The sequence below is a fragment of the Pan paniscus genome, chromosome 3 (assembly GCF_029289425.2).
Source record: "Pan paniscus chromosome 3, NHGRI_mPanPan1-v2.0_pri, whole genome shotgun sequence".
Classification (NCBI taxonomy): Eukaryota; Metazoa; Chordata; class Mammalia; order Primates; family Hominidae; genus Pan; species Pan paniscus.
In genome coordinates this window covers 56952224-56976157 of record NC_073252.2, presented here as the reverse complement: position 1 = coordinate 56976157, position 23934 = coordinate 56952224, and the positions used below count along the sequence as shown (strand labels likewise).

General features: G+C 38.8%; 2 protein-coding genes across 5 annotated transcripts in view; one reads left to right on the top strand and one right to left on the bottom strand.

The window, feature by feature from the left end:
• Nucleotides 1–23934, bottom strand: part of ANKRD17 (ankyrin repeat domain 17) — a 184966-nt gene that overhangs the window by 15711 nt on the left and 145321 nt on the right. For all 4 annotated transcript variants that reach the window (XM_008971825.5, XM_034958674.3, XM_034958677.3 and 1 more), the window contains 6 exons: nucleotides 23681–23797; nucleotides 12247–12418; nucleotides 7942–8389; nucleotides 6977–7132; nucleotides 3918–4067; nucleotides 504–2137 (listed from right to left, as the gene is read on the bottom strand). In XM_008971825.5, the coding sequence (XP_008970073.3) occupies nucleotides 504–2137; nucleotides 3918–4067; nucleotides 6977–7132; nucleotides 7942–8389; nucleotides 12247–12418; nucleotides 23681–23797 (2677 nt within the window). The remainder of the gene's footprint in view (nucleotides 1–503; nucleotides 2138–3917; nucleotides 4068–6976; nucleotides 7133–7941; nucleotides 8390–12246; nucleotides 12419–23680; nucleotides 23798–23934) is intronic.
• On the top strand, nucleotides 8691–9240 carry LOC100993364 (high mobility group protein HMG-I/HMG-Y-like). Its single transcript, XM_055111443.2, has one exon. It carries the CDS (start codon nucleotides 8691–8693, stop codon nucleotides 9012–9014), a length of 324 nt encoding a protein of 107 aa, XP_054967418.2. The 3' UTR covers nucleotides 9015–9240.

Genomic DNA, 23934 nt, shown 5'->3' with positions numbered 1-23934 from the left:
GGGAGGCCAAGGTGGGTGAATCACCTGAGGTTGAGAGTTCGAGACCAGCTTGGTCAACATGGTGAAACCCCGTCTCTACTAAAAATACAAAAATTAGCCAGGCATGGTGGTGCACGTCTGTAATCCCAGCTACTCGGGAGGCTGAGGCAGGAGAATCACTTGAATCTGGGAGGCAGAGGTTGCGGTGAGCTGAGATCATGCCACTGCACTCCAGCCTGGGTGACAGAGCGAGACTCTGTCTCAAAAAGCAAACAAACAAAAAAACCCCGCCTGATCAGAAGACTTATTTATGGAAAATTAAATAAAAATCTATGGTAGCTTTTAAAAAGATTTTAAAAAATAACACCATACTAAACACAAACAACAGCATCTGAGTTAACTAAATCCAACAATCTTTGTCTATATCGTCCAGTCAGAGAGTAAAAATATTAGAAAATGACCAAGAATTTTCACATCACTTGTGCAAATGAACAGCTGCAGAATGTCAGAAAATATAAACTCACCTGAGGGACTTGGAGCAGGTCTCTGTAATGGTGGTCTAAAACCTGGAGCTTTGGAAGTATCAGACTGATGTAAAGGATCTGAATTTGGCAAATATGAGGATTTTCCTGATAGCATAGATTCTGGTGTTGACTGAGATGAAACAACAGATCCTCCCCAGAAGGCATGAGCAGAAGTAGGGCTGTTTTCAAACAATGTGCTAAAGGGCCCAAATGGTAAGGGGGCACTGAAATTGGGAGCAATAGGCTTATTTGCTGGATGTACTGAATTCTGACAAGCACTTTGTGTACTTAAGGTCGAAGGTAGCTGGACAGAAGAGGGAACACTGTGAGGTCTTTTAATGTGATTGACACTGAGGACTGCAACAGATGAATTTTGCACTGAAGCTGAATTCTTGTGAGGGGCAGTTGTGCCATGAGGGGGTGGTCTAATAGCAGGGGTTTCCATTTTAGGAGTAGGCTGGGGGCATCCCATTGGTGTCTGAGGCATAGGGTAAGTCACTGGGGCAGTAGAAGGCACCGCCACTGGAGCAGAACTTGTTGCTAAAGGAGGAACAGTCATTCTAACTTCCGGGGGAGGAACCTGAGACTGCTGAAGAGGTGGCCTTGGTTCCTGAGAAACAGATCCCGGAGGTTGTTGCTGATTAGAATGAGCTGATGAACTCCCAGAAGAACTGCTGCTGTTTGGAGGTCTAGTGTTTGTTGTTTCTACTACTGGTGGACTACCTGCTTCCTGTTCGGAGGAAGATGCCACTTTATTTGGAGATGCTGATCCACAATCCAAAGGGCTGTTTCTAGAAACCCCTCCTGGCTGGGCTGGTGGTGATGGGGAAGATGGGGATGATACTGGATAGTGTTCTTTGGCAGTAGGCATAGGATATGTGGCATTTGTGGGTGCAGTGTTGTTGTTGCTTGCCGTGGTTGTGACTGTTGTTGTGGTGGCATTGGATGTCTTCACAACTGTGACAAAAAGCTGCCTTCGGACAGAAGGTGAACTTGGACTGCCATTTGTAGATGTACCAGGCACCGTTGAAGCTGATGAACTGGTTGTAGTTGTTGGGCTTGAAGTTAAAGAACCTGCTGAATTCACCTGAGAACCACTGCTATTCTGATTGCTATGGCGAGGCACCATGTGAGGCTTAGGCGAGTTAGTAGCTCTGGCAGGGCTCAAAGGCCTGACAGGAAAAGGACCCCAAGTGGATTGAGCTGGTGGAAAAGTACCTCCAAAGTGGGTCATGGGCAACCTTGGTGGACGGATCTGCTGGAAAGTCTGAGCAGCAAGCAAAGCATGTGCAAACTGTGGAGGAGGATATGCTAATGGAAGAGAAACTGGAAAACCAGGCCTCACATTATTCACTGGGTTCTTAATGGTTTTGTGAGTGGATGCAGAAGAAATTGCAGGCACAGTGAGTGCTGTGGCAGTTTGAGATGTTGATGACAGAGCTACAGTTGTCATTTTAATTCCCATTAAGGAAGTGTTAGCAGCAGTGGTGGTAGGTGCTGATGACCCTATTTTGGAATTTGCTGAGGAGCTTTTCAAACGATTCTTTGGAATAAGTTCATCAATTTCTTTGTCTGGATCCTTGATCAAAGCATTAATCAATTGAGTTGCTTGTCTTGTTGATTCAGTGCCACCCCTATAAATTGAGAAAAAAAAATTAGGTAGAATTTTCCCTACTTTTGAGTATGTAAAGTGTTTTTAATATGTATTTATGTACACAAACACACACACAGTTTTGTGTGTATATACATACACACATACAAACAAAGGACAGATAACAAAAGCTGGGCAGCAATTTTCTTACAATTCCTGAGGTATTCTACAAACAAAGCAATAAACTGTCCTGAATTACTACTTTTATTTTTCAGAAGAATAGTAAATGAATTATTTTTCAAAAATACATTTCACTATTGTTTCCTTAGACTAAGAAACCATTTTCCTACTGTAAAATACACTACAGTTAGAAAAACCACTGCACATAAAAGCCTATGTAATCCACAATGTTATTGAAACATTTAATCCTAAAAATATTGAAACAGTTAATCAACACTAAAAATAATAGAAGTAAACAAGGAAAATAATACAACTGAGTAAGAAAACAGTATTTTATTTTAAATCTTGGTATCTAGGATGACTCCATCTACTAAAAATTCATTAGTAGTTTGTCTATTAATAGGATAATTATTGTAACTCCTCTGGGAAGATGTCTTAAAATGATGCAGGAATCCTGATAGTGCCAACAATAGCCATATAAAACCTTAGTGCTGGATCTTCAGGAAAATATTTGATATTTATGGAAACCCAAGGGAGCAATTACTAATAAAGGGTATCTGGTTCCCTCTTTTCTAGATAAGATAGGCTGTGACTACCCAAATACCCAGGGGAAAACCAGTCAGAAGGAGAGGACGATGAATAAAATAGAGATGGCTACTTGCTTTCTTATTTTTGAGGTATGATGTAACTATTAGCTCTCCTATATAATGCAAAGGGGCATCTGCCTCATACAAACTTATATCTGCCATGTAAAAAATATAAAACTCTTTTTCAAAGGAACATGAATTTACTTTAAAGTAATTAAATATAGCTTCCTACATTCTTATGATTTCTTAGAACATCACTTTTATTTTAAGAATATTCAGGCATAGACATATTCGACGAGTTATTCAAGATAAGTTATATCTTCACTTCAGATTCAAATCTGAACTCAAATTCTTTTTTTTTTTTTTTTTTTTTTTTTTTTTTTTTTGAGGGAGTTTCACTCTTGTTGCCCAGGCTGGAGTCCAATGGCTCGATCTTGGCTCACCGCAACCTCTGCCTCCCAGGTTCAAGCAATTCTCCTGCCTCAGCCTCCCGAGTAGCTGAGATTACAGGCATGCACCACTATGCCCGGCTAATTTTGTATTTTTAGTAGAGAGCCCATGTTGAGGCTGGTCTCGAACTCCTGACCTCAGGTGATCCGCCCGCCTCAGCCTCCCAAAGTGCTAGGATTACAGGCGTGAGCCACCGCACCCGGCCCAAGAACTCAAATTCTAAAGACACAATCTCAGAATAACAAATCTCAAAGGTTATTTGAGAAAGACAAAAACCCACTGCTTAAAATGTTAGAAATGCGCTCCCTAAAAGTCAGAACAAATTTTTAAGAATGTCATATAAACAGTTTATGTACAGAAATTATTTATTTAAACCTTTGCTACACATGCATACAAATTCCTATAAGTCTCTGAAACACTTCACAAAAGTGTATTACCTAGGAAAAAAGAAAACTATAAAATTTGTCTTCTCAAACACTAATAAAATTCCCATTTTAAAAAGTATACTATGTAACACAAAGTTCCACTGAAAACTCATATGGCTATATTTCATTAAGCTATAGTGCAATAAAATAAAGGAAGAAAACGTAAGTGACAAAGTTTTGCCTTATAGTGATTATCCGGTCTCCAGTCTTGTCTTTCTGTTTATCGATATCTATGTGTGCACCAGTAAACTCCCGAATAGCATTGATATTACAGCCTCCTCTTCCAATCACTCTGGATATCACAGTTGATGGAACAGATACTTTCTTTGACCTGTTTAAAAGTTGTATATATAAATTAAGATTAGTCATTAACAATAGTTATTGTAATTTTTAAAAGAGGAAAGAGTATTACTAAAATGTTTTTCTATAAATACAGAATATTGTTGAATAAGCCTCTTCTATTTACTCTTACTCTAGATGAACAGAGAAAAGGCAATCAGGAGCAACAGACAGATAAGCTTTATTATAGCTTCTCATCTCACTATCAAAGATTGTTTGCTTTGTTGATTATCATTCTTCACTTGTATCGGTAAAGCACATACTATGTAGACACGTGCTGTGCTAATGCAAATACTAATGGTAAATAAGACAGACATGGGTTTCTGCCCACATATATTGACTATCTACACGCTAATTATGAAAACACCACCATGTCATGAGTGTTGCAATAGTATGTGTGTACACACACACACACGTATTATATATACATATATGTATATATAGACATATATATGTATATACATATAATATATACATGTATATGTGTGTGTATATATATATTATATGTGTGTGTATATATATGCTGGTTGGGCATCTAATCTAGCCTCAAGAGTCAAGAAAGACTTCTTGTGGGCCCCTTTTGGTGCTTTACTCATATGCTTCTTTTTATTCTCTAATATACATAACTCAAAGAGTGATGTTAAAAATTCATGACCGGGAGTGGTGGCTCATGCCTGTAATCCCAGCACTTTGGGAGGCCAAGGCAGGCAGATCACTTTATGTCAGGAGTTCGAGACCAGCCTGGCCAACATAGTGAAATCCTGTCTCTACTGAAAAAAATACAAAAATTAGCCAGGCATGGTGGTGTGCACCTGTAATCCCAGCTACTCAGGAGGCTGAGGCAGGAGAATCACTTGAATCCGGGAGATGGAGGTTGCTGTGGACTGAGATTGCACCACTGCACTCCAGCCTGGGTGACAGAGTGAAACTCCTTCTCAGGAAAAAAGAAAAAATATTCATAGCTTCCCTGTATTCTTATAGTAGCATTAAAATGACCATCCACAAATATGAAAACTTTCTAAAAATCTTTAATAATGTCCGGAAAAAGAAAATCCTACTAGAATTTAAAAAGCAAAATCTGAGGCCGGACACGGTGGCTCACGCCTGTAATCCCAGCACTTTGGGAAGCCAAGGTGGGTGGTCCACCTGAGGTCAGGAGTTCAAGACCAGCCTGGCCAACATGGTGAAATCTCATCTCTACTAAAAATACAAAAAATTACCCGGGCATGGTGGCATGCACCTGTAATCCCAGCTACTCGGGAGGCGGAGGCAGGAGAATCACTTCAACCTGGGAGGCAGAGGTTGCAGCAAGCAGAGGTTGCAGCAAGCCGAGATCACGCCATTGCATTCTAGCCTGGGCAACAAGAGTAAAACTCCATCTCAAAAAAAAAAAAAAAAAAAAAAGCAATATCCATCTAATACTTGCAAAATTACATTTTAATTTTAAACATTCAGATATAGATTATAGATTTCCTTTATTATTATTATTTTTTTTGACAGAGTCTCATTCTGTACCCAGGCTGGAATGCAGTGGTGTGATCATAGCTCACTGCAGCCTCAAACTCCTCGGCATAAGCAATCCTCCCACCTTTCCCAAGTAGCTGAGATTACAAGCACAAACCACATGCCCAGCTAATTTTTTAATTTTGTTTTTAGCAGAGATGGGGTCTTGCTATGTTGCCCAGGCTGGTCTTGAATTCATGGTCTCAAGTGATCCTCTTGTCTTGGCCTCCCAAAATGCTGGGATTATAGACATGAGCCACAGGTGTCAGGCCCGAATTCCTGATAAGCTGATTAAACAATATTTCTAAAAGAAATACAGTATAAAGTTCTCAATAAAGAGAAGCAGTCAAGTATAGTTCAATAAACAACCAAATTATTTATTGAGAATGGTTAAGTATTAAAAATTGTCATATTTTCTAAAAGGAAGGGCATGATCCCTGTTCTCTATATATACAACTAAGTTACCTGACAACTCTTTTTAACCTAAAGGGCATGATAATCAGCCAGTGATCATCATTTCCAAACTGTATAACACAGTATTAAATGCATATACAAAAACCAAATTATCTTATTAGTGTATAGAGAATATTCTGGTGATGTGATTTTAATTAATCCAATAGAGTGTGTATGTGAAGGAGTGAAAGAAAGAATGTGTGTATAGTGTGTGAAAATAGAGACAGAAATAAACATAGGTATGACGGGGACAAGATTTGGTCTAAAATACGGAGGAAATAAGCCAAAAACCTGTATACTGCACTTAGGGATTAACAGTAGTTACTAAGTTTGGTTCACTATAGCTTTTGTTTCAGATAACCAAAAGTTTAAATTTTTACGAAATTTCTGGAAAGTTCTTTAAAATAAGTTATCAAAGAGTGACAATGGATCACATTCTTTCTGGATTTCAGGTGTCTTACCTCCTTTTAAGTTTCTGAGATATTGTATTTTTACTCTTGGATACATATTCTTTTTAAAATCCCACGCAAAACAAAATATTTTTATCCTGAAACCCTTAAAATAAAGTTATCTTATGATTTAAAGACAACAGTTACTATGATTAGATCAACAGTTTAACATCAATACCTACTAATTCATCAAATGTTTACAAGTAGCTTTTATAATACTTCTTTGTATTATATAAGGCTTTGAGATAACGAAGCTGAGAAAGACACAATCTAAAATAGTTCTCAAAGCAAACTCCAATACTTTTGAGGGGCCAAATTAACACGTAATTTTTTTCATCTAAAATATGGCACAGGCTCTCTCTGTTGGTCAAATTTAGCCTTGAACCATCAGTTTGTTTGCAACCTTTAGAAGAGTAGGAGGAATTTAATTATAAGGTAAATAACACTTGACTGTGATATATAGCACATAAAAAGAATGACAAAAACAATTACTCACCTTCTTACAACTTCTTTCCATCCTTCTTCCCTCTTTTGCCCACGCTTAGGACTTGCTACTGTTAACTTCCCATTTGGAGAGGAAAGGGGAGATGGACCAGATTTTGTACAAGTAGATAGAGAATTACTGGTCCCTTCACTGATAGTTTCTGACAATCTTTAACAAAGAGAGGGAAAGTACATTAAATATGGAACAGATGTAGAATTTTTAAATGATAAAGGTAGTCTACTACCCAATTTTTTAAAATTTATTTTTAAATAACAAATGACGACCTTATTTTTCACTTCTCATATTTAGCATATAATATAGAGAGCCTTTTTTTTTTTTTTTCTTTTTGAGACAGGTCTTGCTCTGTTACCCAGGCTGGAGCGCAACAGTGCAATCACAGCTCACTGCAGCCTTGAGCTCTCGGGTTCAGGTGATCCTTCTGCCTCAGCCTCCTGAGTAGCTGGGACCACAGGTGCATGCCATCACATCGGCTAATTAAAAAAAAAAAATTATTTGTAGAGACACGGTCTCCCTATGTTGTCCAGGCTGGTGTTGAACTCCTGGGCCCAAACAATCCTCCCACTTTGGCCTCCCAAAGAGCTATTATTATAAGCATGAGCCATTGCACCCAGCCTGAAGAGCCAACTTTAAGAAGATACTATCTAGGGTACACATTTAGCAGAGTTGAATCACAGTAATAATCCCTTGGAAACCACAATCCATATTTTTCATGTGCTAAGTTTAACAACCAAAAAAAAAAAAAGAAATTACATAGTAAAAATAATTTGATGTCTCATTATATAAAACCTAAACAAAAGAAAATTTATTTTCTTCAATTCAATTGAAACAGTACCTTCTTTAGCACAAAGAAAAATCCTATTTTGCAAGTTGCGAATTTACTTTCTTTACCAACAAATTCAGTAATAAGGTATTTCATGATGACACTATAAATATTGAAAATAAAAATTGGAACTAACTTTATTGAAGCCTTGCCAGAAACAGATTTTCTCTCTTCCTTTGGAAATGTAACAAGAACTGATGGCTGCTTTTTGCTGCTCACAGTGGTAGTGACCACAGCTGGTGAATGATTGTCACTCTTACGACTGCTGTTGCTGTTACTACTTTCATCGCTGCAGCTGGAAATCCTCATGTTATCACTGTCCCCACTCTCGCTGGTACTGCTGCTCTTGGACTCTCCATTCACCTTCTCTGGCTGACTGTATGAAATTGGTAGTGGATCATCAAATATAATTTGAACGTTTTCTGGAGTAATTTTATTTTTCCTGTTTTTCCTCTTTGAACTGGTTGTAGTTATGGTATTATTTCTTTTACCATGAGAACCTGCCAAAGTTGTCCAGGTTGCAGATATACCTATGGTAGTAGTGGTTGTGGCACTTGGAGGTTCTGTCAAGACTTCAGGCTCATCTGTAAAAGTAGCAATACTGAATTAGCAAGTTCTAAGTGTTCCCAGAATGTATTTAGCTATAAGCACTTGAAGAAAAGAAAAACCCAGGAGAGATACTCTACTACTATTAGCCATGTAAGTTATTCTCACATTCATCGGTAATGAGCTGGATAGGACTGATATACTCTGTGTATCCACGTTCTGTTCAAAGAATAGCAGGTAGTTATAAAAAATATTTTGGGGGGCATTTCTGGTGCTGGCGTGGCTCCAGGAAGGCCATTCCAGCCATCAATCTTCCACCTGCTCCTTAGAGAAGGGAAGATGAGTGCGTCGAGCTTGAAGTCTAGCCAGCCCTTGGCCTCCAAGCAGGAAATGGACAGCACTGAGAAGCGGAGCTGGGGCAGGCCCCGCAAGCAGCCTCTGGTGAGTTCCGGGACAGCACTGGTAGAGAGTCAGAAGGAGCCCAGTGAAGTGCCAACACCTAAGAGACCTTGGGGCCAACCAAAGGGAAGCAAAAACAAGGGAGCTGCCAAGACCCGGAAAACCACCACAACTCCAGGAAGGAAACCAAGGGGCAGACCCAAAAAACTGGAGAAGGAGGAAGAGGAGGGCATCTGGCAGGAGTCCTCAGAGGAGGAGCAGTGACCGTGTGTGCTGCCTGTGCCTCACTGAAGGAGCAGCTTCCTTCTGGGACTGGACAGCTTTTGCTCCGCTCCCACTGCCCCCGCCCCTTTCCCAGGCTCACCATCACCACTGCCTCCGGCTGCCACCCCCATCCTTCCACCTGCACCCTCACCACCACACTACACAGCACACCAGCCACTGCAGGGCCCCCATGGGCTGAGTGGGAAGCAGTTTTCCCCTGGCCTCAGTTCCCAGCTCCCCGCAACCACCCACACATACACACGTACCCTCCTGGACAATGCTAACATCCCACTTAGCCACACCCTGCACATGCTGCATCCCCACTCCCTTAGTAGTAGCAACACTGCTCTCTGGCGATGGGGGCACCCTCTCTGCTCCTCCACTGTTCCCTCTGGCTTCCCATAGTGTGGTCTGGGAGGATTCCCCTGGCCTTAAAAGGGGCCCAAGCCCCATCTCATCCTGGCATGCCCTACTCCACTGCCCTGGCAGCAGGTGTGGCCAATGGAGGGGGTGCTGGCCCCAGGATTCCCCCAGCCAAACTGTGTTTGTCACTATGTGGGGTTCACACTTTTCATCCTTTCCCACCTCCCCTAGTCCCTGCACTAGGTTGGACAGTCCCCTTTGGCTACAGGAAGGCAGGAGGGGTGTGAGCCTCTTACTTCCTCTTCACTGTGGCCCCAGCCCCGTTGCCCTCCACCTGGGATCTGAGTACACATTGCGGTGATGGAGATGCAGTCATTTATTGTCCAGGTGAGGCCCACAAGCCCTGTGGCCACCTGAGATGGGCTGGGGCCGCTCCCCCATACTTACTTTGCTTCTGCCACTCAGCCATTTCCCCCTCCTCAGAAGAGGTACCAATAACAAGGAGCTCACCCTGCCTGCTCCCAACCCTCCTGCTCCTCCCTGCCCCCCAAGGTTCTGGTTCCATTTTTCCTCTGTTCACAAACTACCTCTGGACAGTGGTGGTGTTTTTTGTTCAGTGTTCCATTCTTCAACATCCGTCATTGCTGCCGCTACCAGCACCAAATGTTCATCCTCATTGCCTCCTGTTCTGCCCACGATCCCCTCCCCTAAGATACTCTTTGTGGGGAAGAGGGGCTGGCACATGGCAGGCTGGGTGACCGACCACCCCAGTCCCAAGGAAGGTGGGGCCCTGCCCCTAGGATGCTGCAGCAGAGTGAGCAAGGGGGCCTGAATCGACCATAAAGGGTGTAGGGACCACCCCCTCCCCCTGTTCTGTTGGGGAGGGGTAGCCATGATTTGTTCCAGCCTGGGGCTCTCCCTCTGGTTTCCTATTTGCAGTTACTTGAATAAAAAAGAAACATATATACATATCCTTTTCTCGGAGAAAAAAAAATTGGGGGGACAGTTTGGAAAATATAAGTATGTACTGTATATTACGTATTATTATGTAATTATTAAATTTCTTAATGTCGTTGCAGTTATGTAAAATAATGTCCTCTTTCTGGGAGATACATAATCAAGTATCTGGGGGTGATTTCACATGATATGTATAGCTTACCTCAAACTACTCAAAAAAAGAGAAGACACATCCCATGTGTGCCAAAATGTTTTAAAAATGTAGGTGACATAGAGGTATTCACCATATTAATCCTTAAAATTTTCTGTAGTTTGAAAATTTTCAAAATAAAATGCTGGAGAAGGGAAATTAAAAACAAAACAAAACAAAACACACACACACATACACACATTGCATGCACATATTTTTGGTGGTTTCATGGCAATGGTTCCTTCCCACAATACAGTCAGTCCTCTTTATCCATAGATTTAACCAACACTAGATTGAAAGTATTCAAAAAACAAAACAAAAAACAAATACGAATTTAAAAAATACAGTATAACAACTATTTACATAGCATTTGCGTTATATTAGGTATTAGAGGTAATGTAGAGATGATTTAAAGTATATGGGAGAATGTGCATAATTTTTATGCAAATATTACACCATGTTATATAAAGACTTGAGTATCTGAATTTTGGTATCCGTGAGGGTCCTGGAAACCATCCCCTGTGGATATAAAGGGACAGGATTACTATACTTCCATCCCAAATAACTTTTTGATTATAACCTAGTTAAAAATGATTCCTTCATTTGAAGAAATTGATGATTTGGATTGTAGATGATATTATGAAATTACCATTTATAATACCTAAAATGGTATTATGATGATGTAAGCAAATGTCATTCTTGGGATGTGGGCTTAATTATTTATAGGTGGCTGGCGCAGTGGCTCATGCCTGTAATCCCAGTACTTTGGGTGGCTGAGGCAGGGGGGATCACTTGAGATCAGGAGTTAGAGGCTAGCCTGGCCAACATGGCAAAACCCCATCTCTACTAAAAATACAAAAATTAGGTGGACATGGTGGCACGTCCCTGTAGTCCCAGCTACTTGGGAGGCTAAGGTGGGAGAATAGCTTGAACCCGGGAAACGGAGGTTGCAGTGAACCGAGAGCATAATACTGCACTCCAGTCTGGGCAACAGACCAAGACTCGGTCTCAAAAAAAAAAAAAAAAAGGATTTATAGGCGCAATGTCAGGATGTCTGCAATTCTGCAATTTACTTTTAGATGGCTCAGAAAAAAATATGTACAAGTACTTAAAGAGAAAAATAAAGCAAATATGGTAAAATTTTAACAATTTTGTCAATCTAGGTGGAATGTATTCAGGTATTCATTTTATCATCTGTCAACTTGTCTGTAGTTTTGAAACTTTTCCTAATAAAGTTAGGGAGGAATTCAGTCAACAACAAAAAAGCATATATCTTTTCTTTTCTCTTTTTTTTTGATACAAGGTCTTGCTCTGTCACCCAGGCTGGAGTGCAGTGGTGCCAGATCATGGCTCATGACAGTCTCAACCTCCCAGGCTGAAGTGATCCTCCCACCTTACCTCCCCATCCCCCCAATCCCCAGTAGCTAGCTGGGACTACAGGAGTATGCTACTGTGTCCAGATAATTAAAAATTTTTTTTTTCCTTTTTTTGTATAGACAGTCTCACTTTGTTGCCCAGGCTGGTCTTGAACTCTTAGACTCAAGTGACTCGCTCACCTTGACCTGCCATAAAATGCTGGGATTACGGGCGTGAGCCACTGTGCCTGGCCTACGTTAAGGGGTTAATAACTTAAAAGCATATTTTCAAGAGTGACTGATAATCAAGTAAATATAATTTTAACTAGAATATAAAACAAATGGGATGGTTGTTAAGAGAAAATACCTTCAACTTTAAGCTTTTCTTTTTCTTGAGCAGCTTGGAGTTCAAAGTTCTCTTTATTTTTGGCTTCAATTTCTTCTAGTTTCCTTCTTTGTTCTTCCTTTTTCTTCCTTCTCTTCTCTTTTCTTTTTTCTCTTTTCGCAGCCAAAGCCAGCCTCCGACTTTCTTCCCTTAACTGTTAAAGATCAATAAAGCAGAAATATAACGTTGAAATTTACCCTGGAGAAGTTGTTGTCACATAATCATTTAATCATAAGGAAACCATGATATCATAAAATTCAAAGTCATCTAGTTCAATTCATTGTTTTATCAAGATCATATTCAAACCACTCTAAAGAGACAATATTTTTACAATATCAAGATCAAATTAACAATATAAGACTAATTTTAAAATGGGTAAATAATAAACAGATACATAGCTTTTAATCATTAAGGACATGTAAGTTGAACCGACAAAATACCATTTTTTGATCATTAATTTGGCGAAATTTAAAAAGGCATCAGATATCAGCACAAGTTTGAGAAACTGAATTCTCTCCTGTACTGCTGCGGGCATGAATATTTACATTTTAGAAAAAGTAATTTGAAAGCTTCCTAACAAAAATTACAAACTGCTTATCCCAACAACTTATTCTATAAAATGTCTATCTCTAGTGAAAAAACAAGGGTTCAGCAATTTTCTTTGCAAATTGATTATAATGGCAATACATGGAAACAAGGTAAGTCTATCAATGGGAAGGAATAAATTAACAGTATATATTCACAGAATACTAGATAGGCACCGTAAGTATTATAAATATGTACTTGGGAAAATGCTCCCAGTTTACATTTGTTAGGAGAAAAAAAGGCACACTGAAGACTAATAATCACTTTTATGAGAGAAGAGAACCCTCTTTGTGCATCGATTTGTATAAATACAGAAAAAAAAAACATAAAAGTTATAAATAAAAGGGTAACAGAGACTACCTCTGGAGGGTGGAACAGGAGGAGGGATAGCAGAAAGATGGTGACTTTCAATTTTACTTTATATAACTATACAGTGTTTCTATTTGTTAAAATGAGTACATTATTACTTTCATAGTCAAAAAACTAACTGTAGGTTTAAAAGTCTAAAAATATACCTTAATAAACTATTTTAACTGTTAAATTTTCCTTCTTGGCTCATAAAGCTATGAAAATCATCTTCAAACTCTGTCTGCATGTCATCTAAAAGATGTTTTTTAAAAACTATTCTCCACCCATAATCTAGCATTCTGAATTATTTTATGTGTATTTTAAATATGTGTCAAAACAATGTCAGTTAAGGCATGGAGCCTACAACATGTAAAACCAGTCCTCATAAATTCATAAGCCAAACAATATTTAGTTTTCATTCAAAAAAGTCTGACTTCATCTTTTAAGTGCTGTGATTTTGCTAGATACTCTCTGTCCTGCCTTTCAAATTAACCCTCTCCGGTTTTTTTTTTTTTTTTTTTAAGCCAAATTTAGCAGCTGGGGGTTGTATACCAACTTTAGTGACACTAACGTTAATAAGTTCTGATAACCCACGACACTCAAACCAGCTCTCTGCTAGGTTCTTGAAAAGTTTGGCCCACCACCAGGTTTTTACACCCTGCGGTAATGCAACATACTTACCTTAGGCTAGGTGAGAGATAAGTCTTGTTCCTGAAAAGGGCAACAGTGAAGGAAAACCTGTAGGTAGAATACCCATACTTTCTCCAGCAGATCGATTTTAGGAAAGAATGCATCTAAAAGCTAAAGATACAGAAACTGCCTGCATCGTAACCCTGGAAATTTCTGCTGGACTCCCAGAAAGCTCCAGTCTGAAGATCAGTAGAGGAGGAGCTTTTACCCCTGCTGAAGTATTAGGAACAAAACAGTAACTGGTGACCTTTACTCCCTGGATCACCACAAGGGAGGAGTAATATCTGATTGGTGAGTTTGAAAGAAGAAACTGAGCATGTGTGACTCAGCTCATTTGAGCCTTGCTTATGTGTTTTCTCCATGTGGACCCCAGTGAAGGAGGGAGAAGTGTGCTTGTTCTGTCTAGCTTTGACTTTGTGGAACAGGTAAGTAAGTATAAGAGGGAGAGGAGGAGTGAAAGCAAAGGTGAAACGTGCACCAGAAAAACGTATTATCAAAGCAGCTATGGCTACAAGTGTGTATTAAGTCTCTCTACTTCAGGATTAGGAATAATAAAATCAATATTTTATCTGTATCATATCTGTATAGACAGAAAAATCCTGGGAAAGGAATGCTTTGGGGGAGAATCAAAACAGCAAATGAAGTTTTAGAATTTTGGCTCATCCATGATGGGTTGTTCATTTTGCTGGAATTTTGTACTTACCTGGTAGCAGGAGCTAATTATGACTGCTATTTAAGCGGGAGGTGGGGGGGATTTGGGGGTGGATAATTTTTTTTAAAAGAATAAGAGTTTTAATTCAGAAAGCAGGATTTCATTTAAGCCCATATGTCCTAGATGTTGATGGGGGTGGTAGGTTTGGGTAGGTCATAGGGTGTGGCTGGGTCTTAGATATGTAAATTTCTCAGGGCTGGCAGAGTCAGTCAGGGGTAGCCCTTTGGCAAGAGTAATATGAGTTTGGATTATCGAACTTCAGAGTTTAACCCTAAGAGGTAAGTATTTACGCGTTTCTAAATTTTGAAGTTTTAAAGCCGGCGTTTTGATAATCTGATATATTTTACTAACCCTCTGAATTCACTGAGAGTAGGTAGGGCACTAATTCAGAGGTCCTAGGGAAACCTTCTGGGGGGAGATACCAAGTTATGGCTACAAAATGACCCAACTTTACATGGCACGGAGCTCTAAAAGTAAGCAGAATTAGCAAGTGTGGATCAACAGATACAGGATTTAAGAGGCATCATAAGTTTGCAGGCGGTAGCTGAAACTAACAAATGAGGTAACCAGAGGAAAAAGGTATAACTGTGTGTGTGTGTATACATACACACATATACCTACTATTTTACTATATATAATAAAATATATAGATATTATACATATATAAAGAGAGTTTATGTATATGTGTGTGTGACAGAGAATATCTAAGGGGTAAAGGAAGAACAAATGAGGCTTCTGAAAGGCATAATCAGAGGAAGACAAACAGGAGAAAGCAACTCCAATGGGAAAAGGAAGGCCAGATCAACACTGGTAAACCTCACAAAAATGGTGGGCATCAATAAGAACTGAAAAGAGGTAAATGGATTTGGCGTGCTTTGTGAACTGAAAAGAAACAAAAAATAAAATTTAAAAAAAGAAGGATTTGTCAGTTAAGATGCCATTGGTTACCTCCACCACAGTTAGTTTATTGGAGGAGGTCACATGGTTCAGAGCTAAGATTTAATTTAAAATAGTTAATAAGACATAGAGATTATTATAAGCATTAAAAGAAAGGCAAAATACTAAATTTGAGAAAAAGTTCCATTAGGATAGAGCTACCCTGATTGTACCTCTGCCTTGACTGCAGCTGTAGGTAGTGGGTAGGAGTTAATAAAACAGTAGAAATTGAAGATAAAGGCATAGGGAGAGGTGCTAATAACTGATAGAAAATCCCAGACAGCATATGGAAAGAGTAACTAAACCATGAAGATTCAAATACGTCCAGAGGCATAAGAAAATAAAACTAAAAATTCAGTCTCACTTTCTATATTTTCTCTCACTTTCTCTCATAAGCCTAAATCTCATTTTACTTCTTGGAGAACTGCTGTCATGTTTGTTAGTGTATGTGGGGGAGGTTAGAGGCTCTGAGAAAAAGGGTCAAGTTAGACAGGAGAATGGCGTGAACCTGGGAGACGGAGCTTGCAGTGAGCCGAGATCGCGCCACTGCACTCCAGCCTGGGCGACAGAGCAAGACTCCGTCTCAAAAAAAATAAATAAATAAAAATAACTTCACTGTGGAATGGGAAAGGGCACTAACCCAACCGATGATTTCTAATTGAGGGCTCAGGAAACAAAGTGACACTTGGGAGTTAGGCTTTATAAGATAAGAATTTAAGGACTTGGGGAAAGCCAGTCCAGACTAAACAAATACTGCAGATTTAGATATATGAAAGTGAATGGGATATGTGAGAAATAGCGAACCATAGTGAAAGATGAGCCTGGAGAAATAAGACAGAAGACCTGAATGTTTAGAATTTCCCATGCAATCAACGAAGAGGCACTGAGGGTTTCTGAGGAGAAAGTAAGGCATCCCACCTGTGTATTAAAAAAAATACGTGGGCTGGGCACGGTGGCTCACGCCTGTAATCCCAGCACTTTGGGAGGCCAAGGTGGGCAGATCACGATGTCAAGAGATCAAGACCATTCTGGCCAATAAGGTGAAACCCCATCTCTACTAAAAATACAAAAATTAGCTGGGTGTGGTGGTGCACACCTGTAGTCCCAGCTACTCGGAAGGCTGAGGCAGGAGAATCGCTTGAACCCAGGAGGCGGAGGTTGCAGTGAGCCGAGATTGCGCCATGGCCCTCCAGCCTGGCAATGGAGTGAGACTCCGTCTTTAAAAAAAAAAAAAAAAAAAAAAAAGCGAAACTGTAAAAGTTACACCGGAGCAGAAAAGGAATACTGAAGACAAAAGATAAGAGAGAGACACAGATACGTATACAGGGAGACTTTTAAGAAGCCAAATGCAAAATTTTGGGTGAGAAGTGATCACTCAGAGAGGAAGTGGATGGAACAGAAGGCAGACACAGAGACTGCCAAAGCTAAATAAAAGGTGATGGTAGTGATGATGATAATAATCGTGATGACAATGCTGATACAGCTAATAGAGGGTCTAATATGTGCCAGATACTGGTCTAAGTTAACTCACCAAGTTAATTCATTTACTGGATGTAAAGAATGGGAGGCAAAAATAATTGAGAACCTAAAAGTAGCATCAGGATTTCATTTCTCAATAAAGAGTAGTAATATCAACAGCAGAAAGAGATCAAGAAGTTTCAAAGGAAGGTAGGGGAAAGATCCAACAAAAATTTTCTGGTAACTTGCTATGTGCTATGCACGGTTCTAGTTTCATCAGTAAACCGGATAAAACATCCCTGTCTTCAAGTTTACATTTAGTTGGTTAGGGGAGGGTGGATACAGATAAATAGAATGCATACATTATAGTTTGTTAAAAGGTGATAAGTGCAATGTAAAAAAGGGGAAAAGAGCAGCGAGATGAAAAATGTGTGTATGGAGACAAATGGAGGGTTTTGATTTTTAAATAGGGTGATCAGTGTACCCCTCATGAGACGAAGTTAAGTGAACACCTGAAGGACATAAAATATTTCAGCCAAAGAGAAAAGCCAGTACAAAAGCTCTAAGTTAGAACTGGACCCAGTATATTCAAGTAAGCTAGCGTGGCTAAGAACAGTAGCAAATGAGTTTCAGGGAACAGTATCAGGAGGCTTGATCACCTAAGGCCTTGCAGAGCATTTTAAAGACTGTCTTTTACTGAGAGGGAAAGTCATTGTCGGGCTCTGAACAGAAGTGTGATATGATTTGATTTAGATAATTGAAGAGGATCAGGGTGCTACATAAACTACAAGCAATGATGGAATCAGGGAGACCAGTTAAATGACTAATGCAGGTATGAGATTAAATTAATTGTTTGAACCATGGTGAGAAGTGATTAAGATTATATATCTATATTTTGAGAGAAGGTCTCACACTGTTGCCTAAGCTGGAGTACAGTAGCACAATCACAGCTCACCGCAGTGACCTCCCCAGGCTCAGGTGATCCTCCCACCTCCACCTCCTGAGTAGCTAATTTTCAGGCAAAGGTAACGAGATTTTTCAACGCGATGGAGTATAGAGAGAAATTAAGGATGACTTCAAGGTTTCTGGCCTGAGCAATAAGAGTTGTGGGTTTGGGGTGGGCAAGGATCAGGAGTTCATATTTGGACACATCAAGTGTGAGATGTCTAATAAGGTATTCAAATGGACATGTTGAATAGCTAGCTGAATACACGAGACTGAAGTTTAGCAAAGAAGTCTGGGCTAGAGATACAAATTTGGAATCAACTGGTGTACATTTAAAGTTAGGGGGCAGGATAAGACCACCAGTGGATAAAGAAGACCATGTAACAAGTCAAAAGGCTTTTCGCTAAAAGGTAGGGGAGAAGAGGAGGAACCAGCAAGAGGACACAGGAACATCCAGACAGGTAGGAGGAAAAAAAGAGCCTGTAGTGGCATGAAAGCCAAGTGAAGAGAGTATATCAAATGTTATTAGTTCAGTAAGATAAAAGATGGAGAGGAGAAGTAACCATTGGATTTAGCTACATGAAAGTTACTGGAAACCACAAAAGCATAATTTTAGTGAGTTGTGGGAGTTGAGAGCCAGCCTGTCAGGAACAGATTCAGGATAATGGAAGAAAAAATGGAGGTGACTGAAAGCGGCGGTTCAGGGATCTTTACCGCAAAGGGAAGCAGAGAAATGGGTCTGTAGCTAAAAGGTTGAGGCAAGAGGGTTGAAGTCAAAAGGTTTTCTGTGTTTAAGATTGGAGAAATAAGTGTGTATGCTGATGAGAATGATTCAAGAGAGGGAAAAAAATAGGAGAAAGAAAAGGAATTGCTACGGACAGTGCTGTTGAGAAGGAGAAACCATATAGGATCTGGTACACAATGAAGGGACTGGTTACCAAAAATTTATCTAGGCTGGGCACGGTGGCTCACGCCTGTTATTCCCAGCACTTTGGGAGGCCAAGGCGGGCAGATTGCCTGAGGTCAGGAGTTCGAGACCAGCCTGGCTAACATGGTGAAACCCAGTCTCTACCAAAAATACAAAAATTAGTAGGGCATGGTGGCCCATACCTGTAATCCCAGCTACTTGGGAGGGTGAAGCAGAAGGATCACTTCAACCTGTGAGGTGGAGGTCACAGTGAGCTGAGATCGCGGCACTGCTCTGCAGCATGGGTGACAGAGTGAGGCGCTGTCTCAAAAAAAAAAAAAAAAAAAAAACTTTATCTAGTCACTGGTAGGAAGTATATGGGTGTAGATATTGGTGGGTGGATAGATAGGGTAGGCAAAGTCTTTGGAAGTTTTCTTCTGATGCTTCCATTTTCTCATTAAAGGTAAAGAAGAGGAGGTGCAGGTATTGGTGGGCAGATAGATGGTGTAGGTAAAGTCTTTGCAAGTTTTCTTCTGATAGTTCAATTTTCTCAGGATGCAAGGTCACCTACTGAAGGTGAAAGAGAGGTGGTGCTGGAGTTCCTAGGATAAGGGAGAAAGTAAGAAACAGTGGTCTAGATGAATGGAAGACTAAATTAAACTAAGGAAATGCAGCATTTTAACTACTGGTCAGCATTAAAGGGCTAGGGAAATCTAGTAAAGCTACTGTCAGCATAAAAGGGTTCGTTGTCACACATTTCAAGTAAAATTAGTCATAAAGATTGTTTTTTCTCGACACGTTTAGTTACTGAGGTTCATGTGAGAATAAGAAGAAAGGAGTAAGAAACAATGAAAGGGTAGTATGACATAAATGGTTCTTACCATTTATTGGTCGGTGGTGTTGGCAGGATTATTAAAAGTAGAATTCTAGAGGGAGTAAAGTTGAAAAGATAGAAAGCAATAATCAGAGAATGAAATGTGTGAAACCGAGAATGGGATAGGTTGTGTTTGAAAAATATACTATTACCTAGCTCCCTAAAAGTTTACCAAAAAAAAAAAAAAAAAAAAAAAAGGTAGAGGAAAAAAACTAAAATGAAGTGAAGGGGGTAAGAAAAGGTAGAGGAAAAAAACTAAAATGAAGTGAAGGGGGTGAAATAATTATATCAAAAATGTAAGTTTAAAATATCTGCTAGGGATTCTAACAGCCAAGAACGTAACTTAGTTGTTAATGTTCTGAGAGCAAGCAATTAACTGTTAAGAAGATTCCATAACTTGACCAGATGGAACTACTTCAGAGCAGGGACTCTTCCACTTAGTAAATGCTCAATAAATAAATGTTTACTTAATAAGTATTAAAAAATCTGCTGGCCTTAACATAATGGCCACTGATCTCTTTTTCTTTTGTAGAGACTGGGTCTCACTACATTGGCCAGGCCGGATTTGAATTCCTGGGCTCAGCCTCCCGAGTAGCTGGGACTACAAGCATGTACCACCATGCCCAGTTTTCTGCAGCAGTTTTTATAAACCAAATTTTCCAAATTAGAAAGACTGACCAAAGAAGCACTTTTATACAAGGAATAACTTACGTATGGAGAATCTCAACTTGGACCAGTTAAGACCAACTCCAGCGATGAAGCCAGAATGTAATATATCTCAAAAGGCTAAAGAAGTACATTTTCCCAGATGTAAATTATAATTAAAAAATAGTGAGCCAAACTCTAATATCTCAATCTGATAATCTTTCAAATAAAAATATGGACTGTAGTTCAGGAAAAAAGTGGCTTCTCTATAATTAAAAATTTTACATATGTTCCACGTTCACTCAAAACTATACATAAAAGTATATAATGCATGTGCAGGAATCAATTTAGATAGAATTGATTAATGATTAAGAATTCTTCATTAGCTTTTGGTTTTAATATTATGGAAAAATATACAATGATATTTAAAAGAAGCTTCTCTTGACTTCTCTTAAAACTAAGGCTCTTGAAAGTATAAACATTAAGGTTCAATAACACTGGCAAGAATACAAGGAAATGACATTGGTGTATTGCTAATGGTACTAGGAAAGTATTCTGCAAGTATCTACTAAATTAAAAATACAGTAGTGCCCCCTTATCCATGATGAATAAGTACATTCCAAGATCCCTGGTAGATGCCTGAAACCTTGGATAGTACTGGACCCTGTATATATATGCTTTTTCATAGAAACCCATGATAAAATTTAATTTATAAATTAGGCACAATGAAAGATAAGCAACAATAACAATAAAATAGAACAATTATAACAATATGCCAGTAACACTACTCTTGCACTTTGGGGCCATTATTAAGTAAAATTAGGGTTTCTTGAACACAAGCACTGTGATACCTCAACAGTCAATCTGATAACTGAGAGCTACTAAGTGGATACACCAGACAAAAGGAGGATTCATGTCCCAGGTGGGACAGAAAAGGACGGCGCAAAATTTCATCACACTACTCAGAACGGCATGCAACATGAAACTTATGAATTGTTTATTTCTGGAATTTTCCATTTAATATTTTCAGACCATAGGGAAAGCAAAACCACAAATAAAGGGACTACTATATGTTGACCCACATGAAGGAACTTATTTCATAAAAATAAAAGGAGCAAAATATTTAAAAAATATGTATAAGGGTGTTTATTACAATATTATTTGTCGTGACAAAAAACTGGAAACAAACTTATTATGGACTATTCTGCAGTTATTTAAAATCACTATCAAATGACAATATCCATCAGTTACTAAGAGAGGGGAAAGCAAGTATTAGAGTAATATGTTTGCATGATTCTGTTTTTTAAAAAAAGTACACCATCACAATCAGTGTGAACATTTATTCATTCAACAAATATTTATTGAGTGCCTACTATATGCCAGACACTATTTTATGTTCTAGTAATAGAGAGAGACAAACAAGATAATTAAGTATTTTGAATGAATACAATATTTAGAATGTTGAAAAGTGAAAAATAAAGCAGAGAAGAGCAGAAAAGTGCTTGTGAAGAGGAAACTAAAACATGAGGACATCTAAGGGACATTCATGGAAGATGCTGCTGACAACACAAACAAAAAGAGGATGGTCAGTATGGATAGAGCAAGGTGACTAAGAGAAAGAGTAATAAAAAACAAGGCCAGAGAGGTTTAAGAAGTGGTGTGGGTAGGTAGATCATTACAGGATCTTAAAAGGCCTTATAGGTAATTGCAGAGGTAAAGATTTTAAAACAACCATTATCACATTTCTAACTTCAGTTATCTTAAAATGATGGCAGCTGTTCTTGTCTTTGTCTGTTTCACAGTTTAAACTGAGCACACTGTTATAATAAAAAACCAAAAATTTAAAGAATCAAATATATATTCTATCACAAAACCTGGCTCAATTATACTGCTTTGTATTTAGCAGGCATTAAATAAATGTTAGGTAGTGAATATAAAAACAGGTCAAGTAATAGTTATAGTGGTCATTATATCTCTTAATGCACTCATATTCTTTTAACATTTTTAAATGGCCAAAACAGCTACTTTTAATTTGCTCAGAATATAAACCACAAATTTTTAAAAATGAAGAGCTTCCAAAATAAAATACATTTTTTCAGAAAATAGTATTTTCAAATTTAAATTAGAATAAAGTACTTCAAATGATTCATATTAATGTAGGATAAAATGTAGAACTTAATAAAGAAAGCAAGTATAGTAAAAAAGAATGTAGCTAACAAGTCAAAAAATGCATATGCATAATTATCACTGCATCTCCTTTATAAATTTAAATAGTAGATGTTAAATTTTATAGCATTTTGACCTTTTTAAAAAAATTTTATTTATTTTTTGAGACGGAGTCTCACTCTGTTGCCCAGGCTGGAGTGCAGTGGCGTGAGCTTGGCTCACTGCAACCTCCGCCTCCCAGGTTCAAGTGATTCTCCTGCCTCAGCCTCCAGAGTAGATGGGATTACAGGCATGCACCACCACGTCCGGCTAATTTTCGTATTTTTGGTAGAGACGGTGTTTTGCCATGTTGGCCAGGCTGGTCTCAAGCTCCTGACCTCAGGTGATGTGCCTGCCTCGGCCTCCCAAAGTGCTGGGAATACAGGCGTGAGCTACTGCGCCCAGCCACTGACCTTTTTATAAAAGATGAGATATGGCAGTTCCATAATATTCAATGCCAAACCAATTATTTTCCTATGATTACTATTCAATTAAGTTCTAGAGTACAGAATTATAGGGGAAAATGTGGCAGAAAAGGGAAGTGAAGAAGCTATAAGACTGTCCAAACTATATGCTGTTTTGGTGTATTTTACTCCCCATAGGAATAGATGGGAATGATGTTGTAGTCTGCCTGAAAGAGAAAAGTACAAGAGAAGTCACCCATTTAAAAAGTGTACTCATTTGACATTCCAAGATTTGTATTTCACTAGTTGGTTATGCCTTGGTAGTGCATTTGGTACTTGTGATAAACCTGTTGGCAATAAATTACAAGGTCTAAAATAATAAATTATAAGATCAAAAAACAACAGATGTGGTTGAGGATTAAGAGATCATTAGCTGAGATAAGACTAAAATCCAGAACTAGAAGCTAAGTTTTCTGACTTCCAGATCAATGTAATTCCTATAACAAAATTTTGTTAGTTACAAAGAAGCTTTCAATGATGTTCAATGTACTCATAATTCTCTCCACGATTTGAGCCAAATGTAGAAAGAAATCATGTACATAATTTAAAGCAAACAAAACAAAACAAAAAAACGGATTACAAATCAAAAGAAGAGAAAACAAGATGGAAAAAAGTGGGTAGTTTTCATGTGTAAAGATTATTATTACCTTTTCCAAGTCTAACTCCTCTAACAAAATGCTGGCGTTTTTGTTTGCTTCAGCAGCCTGTCTATCTTTGGCTTGTACTATTGACTCCATACAAAGATGACACTTCTTCAGCATCTCCTATAATGAAAAATTAAGATTTTTCCAGGCTCACAGAACAATTCTCACTTAGAGAAATTCCTAAAAACATGAAGATCTTTAGTAAGGTACTCAAACCTAAGCAATAAAGATCCATGAAAGGGGGAAAAAAGGTGTGC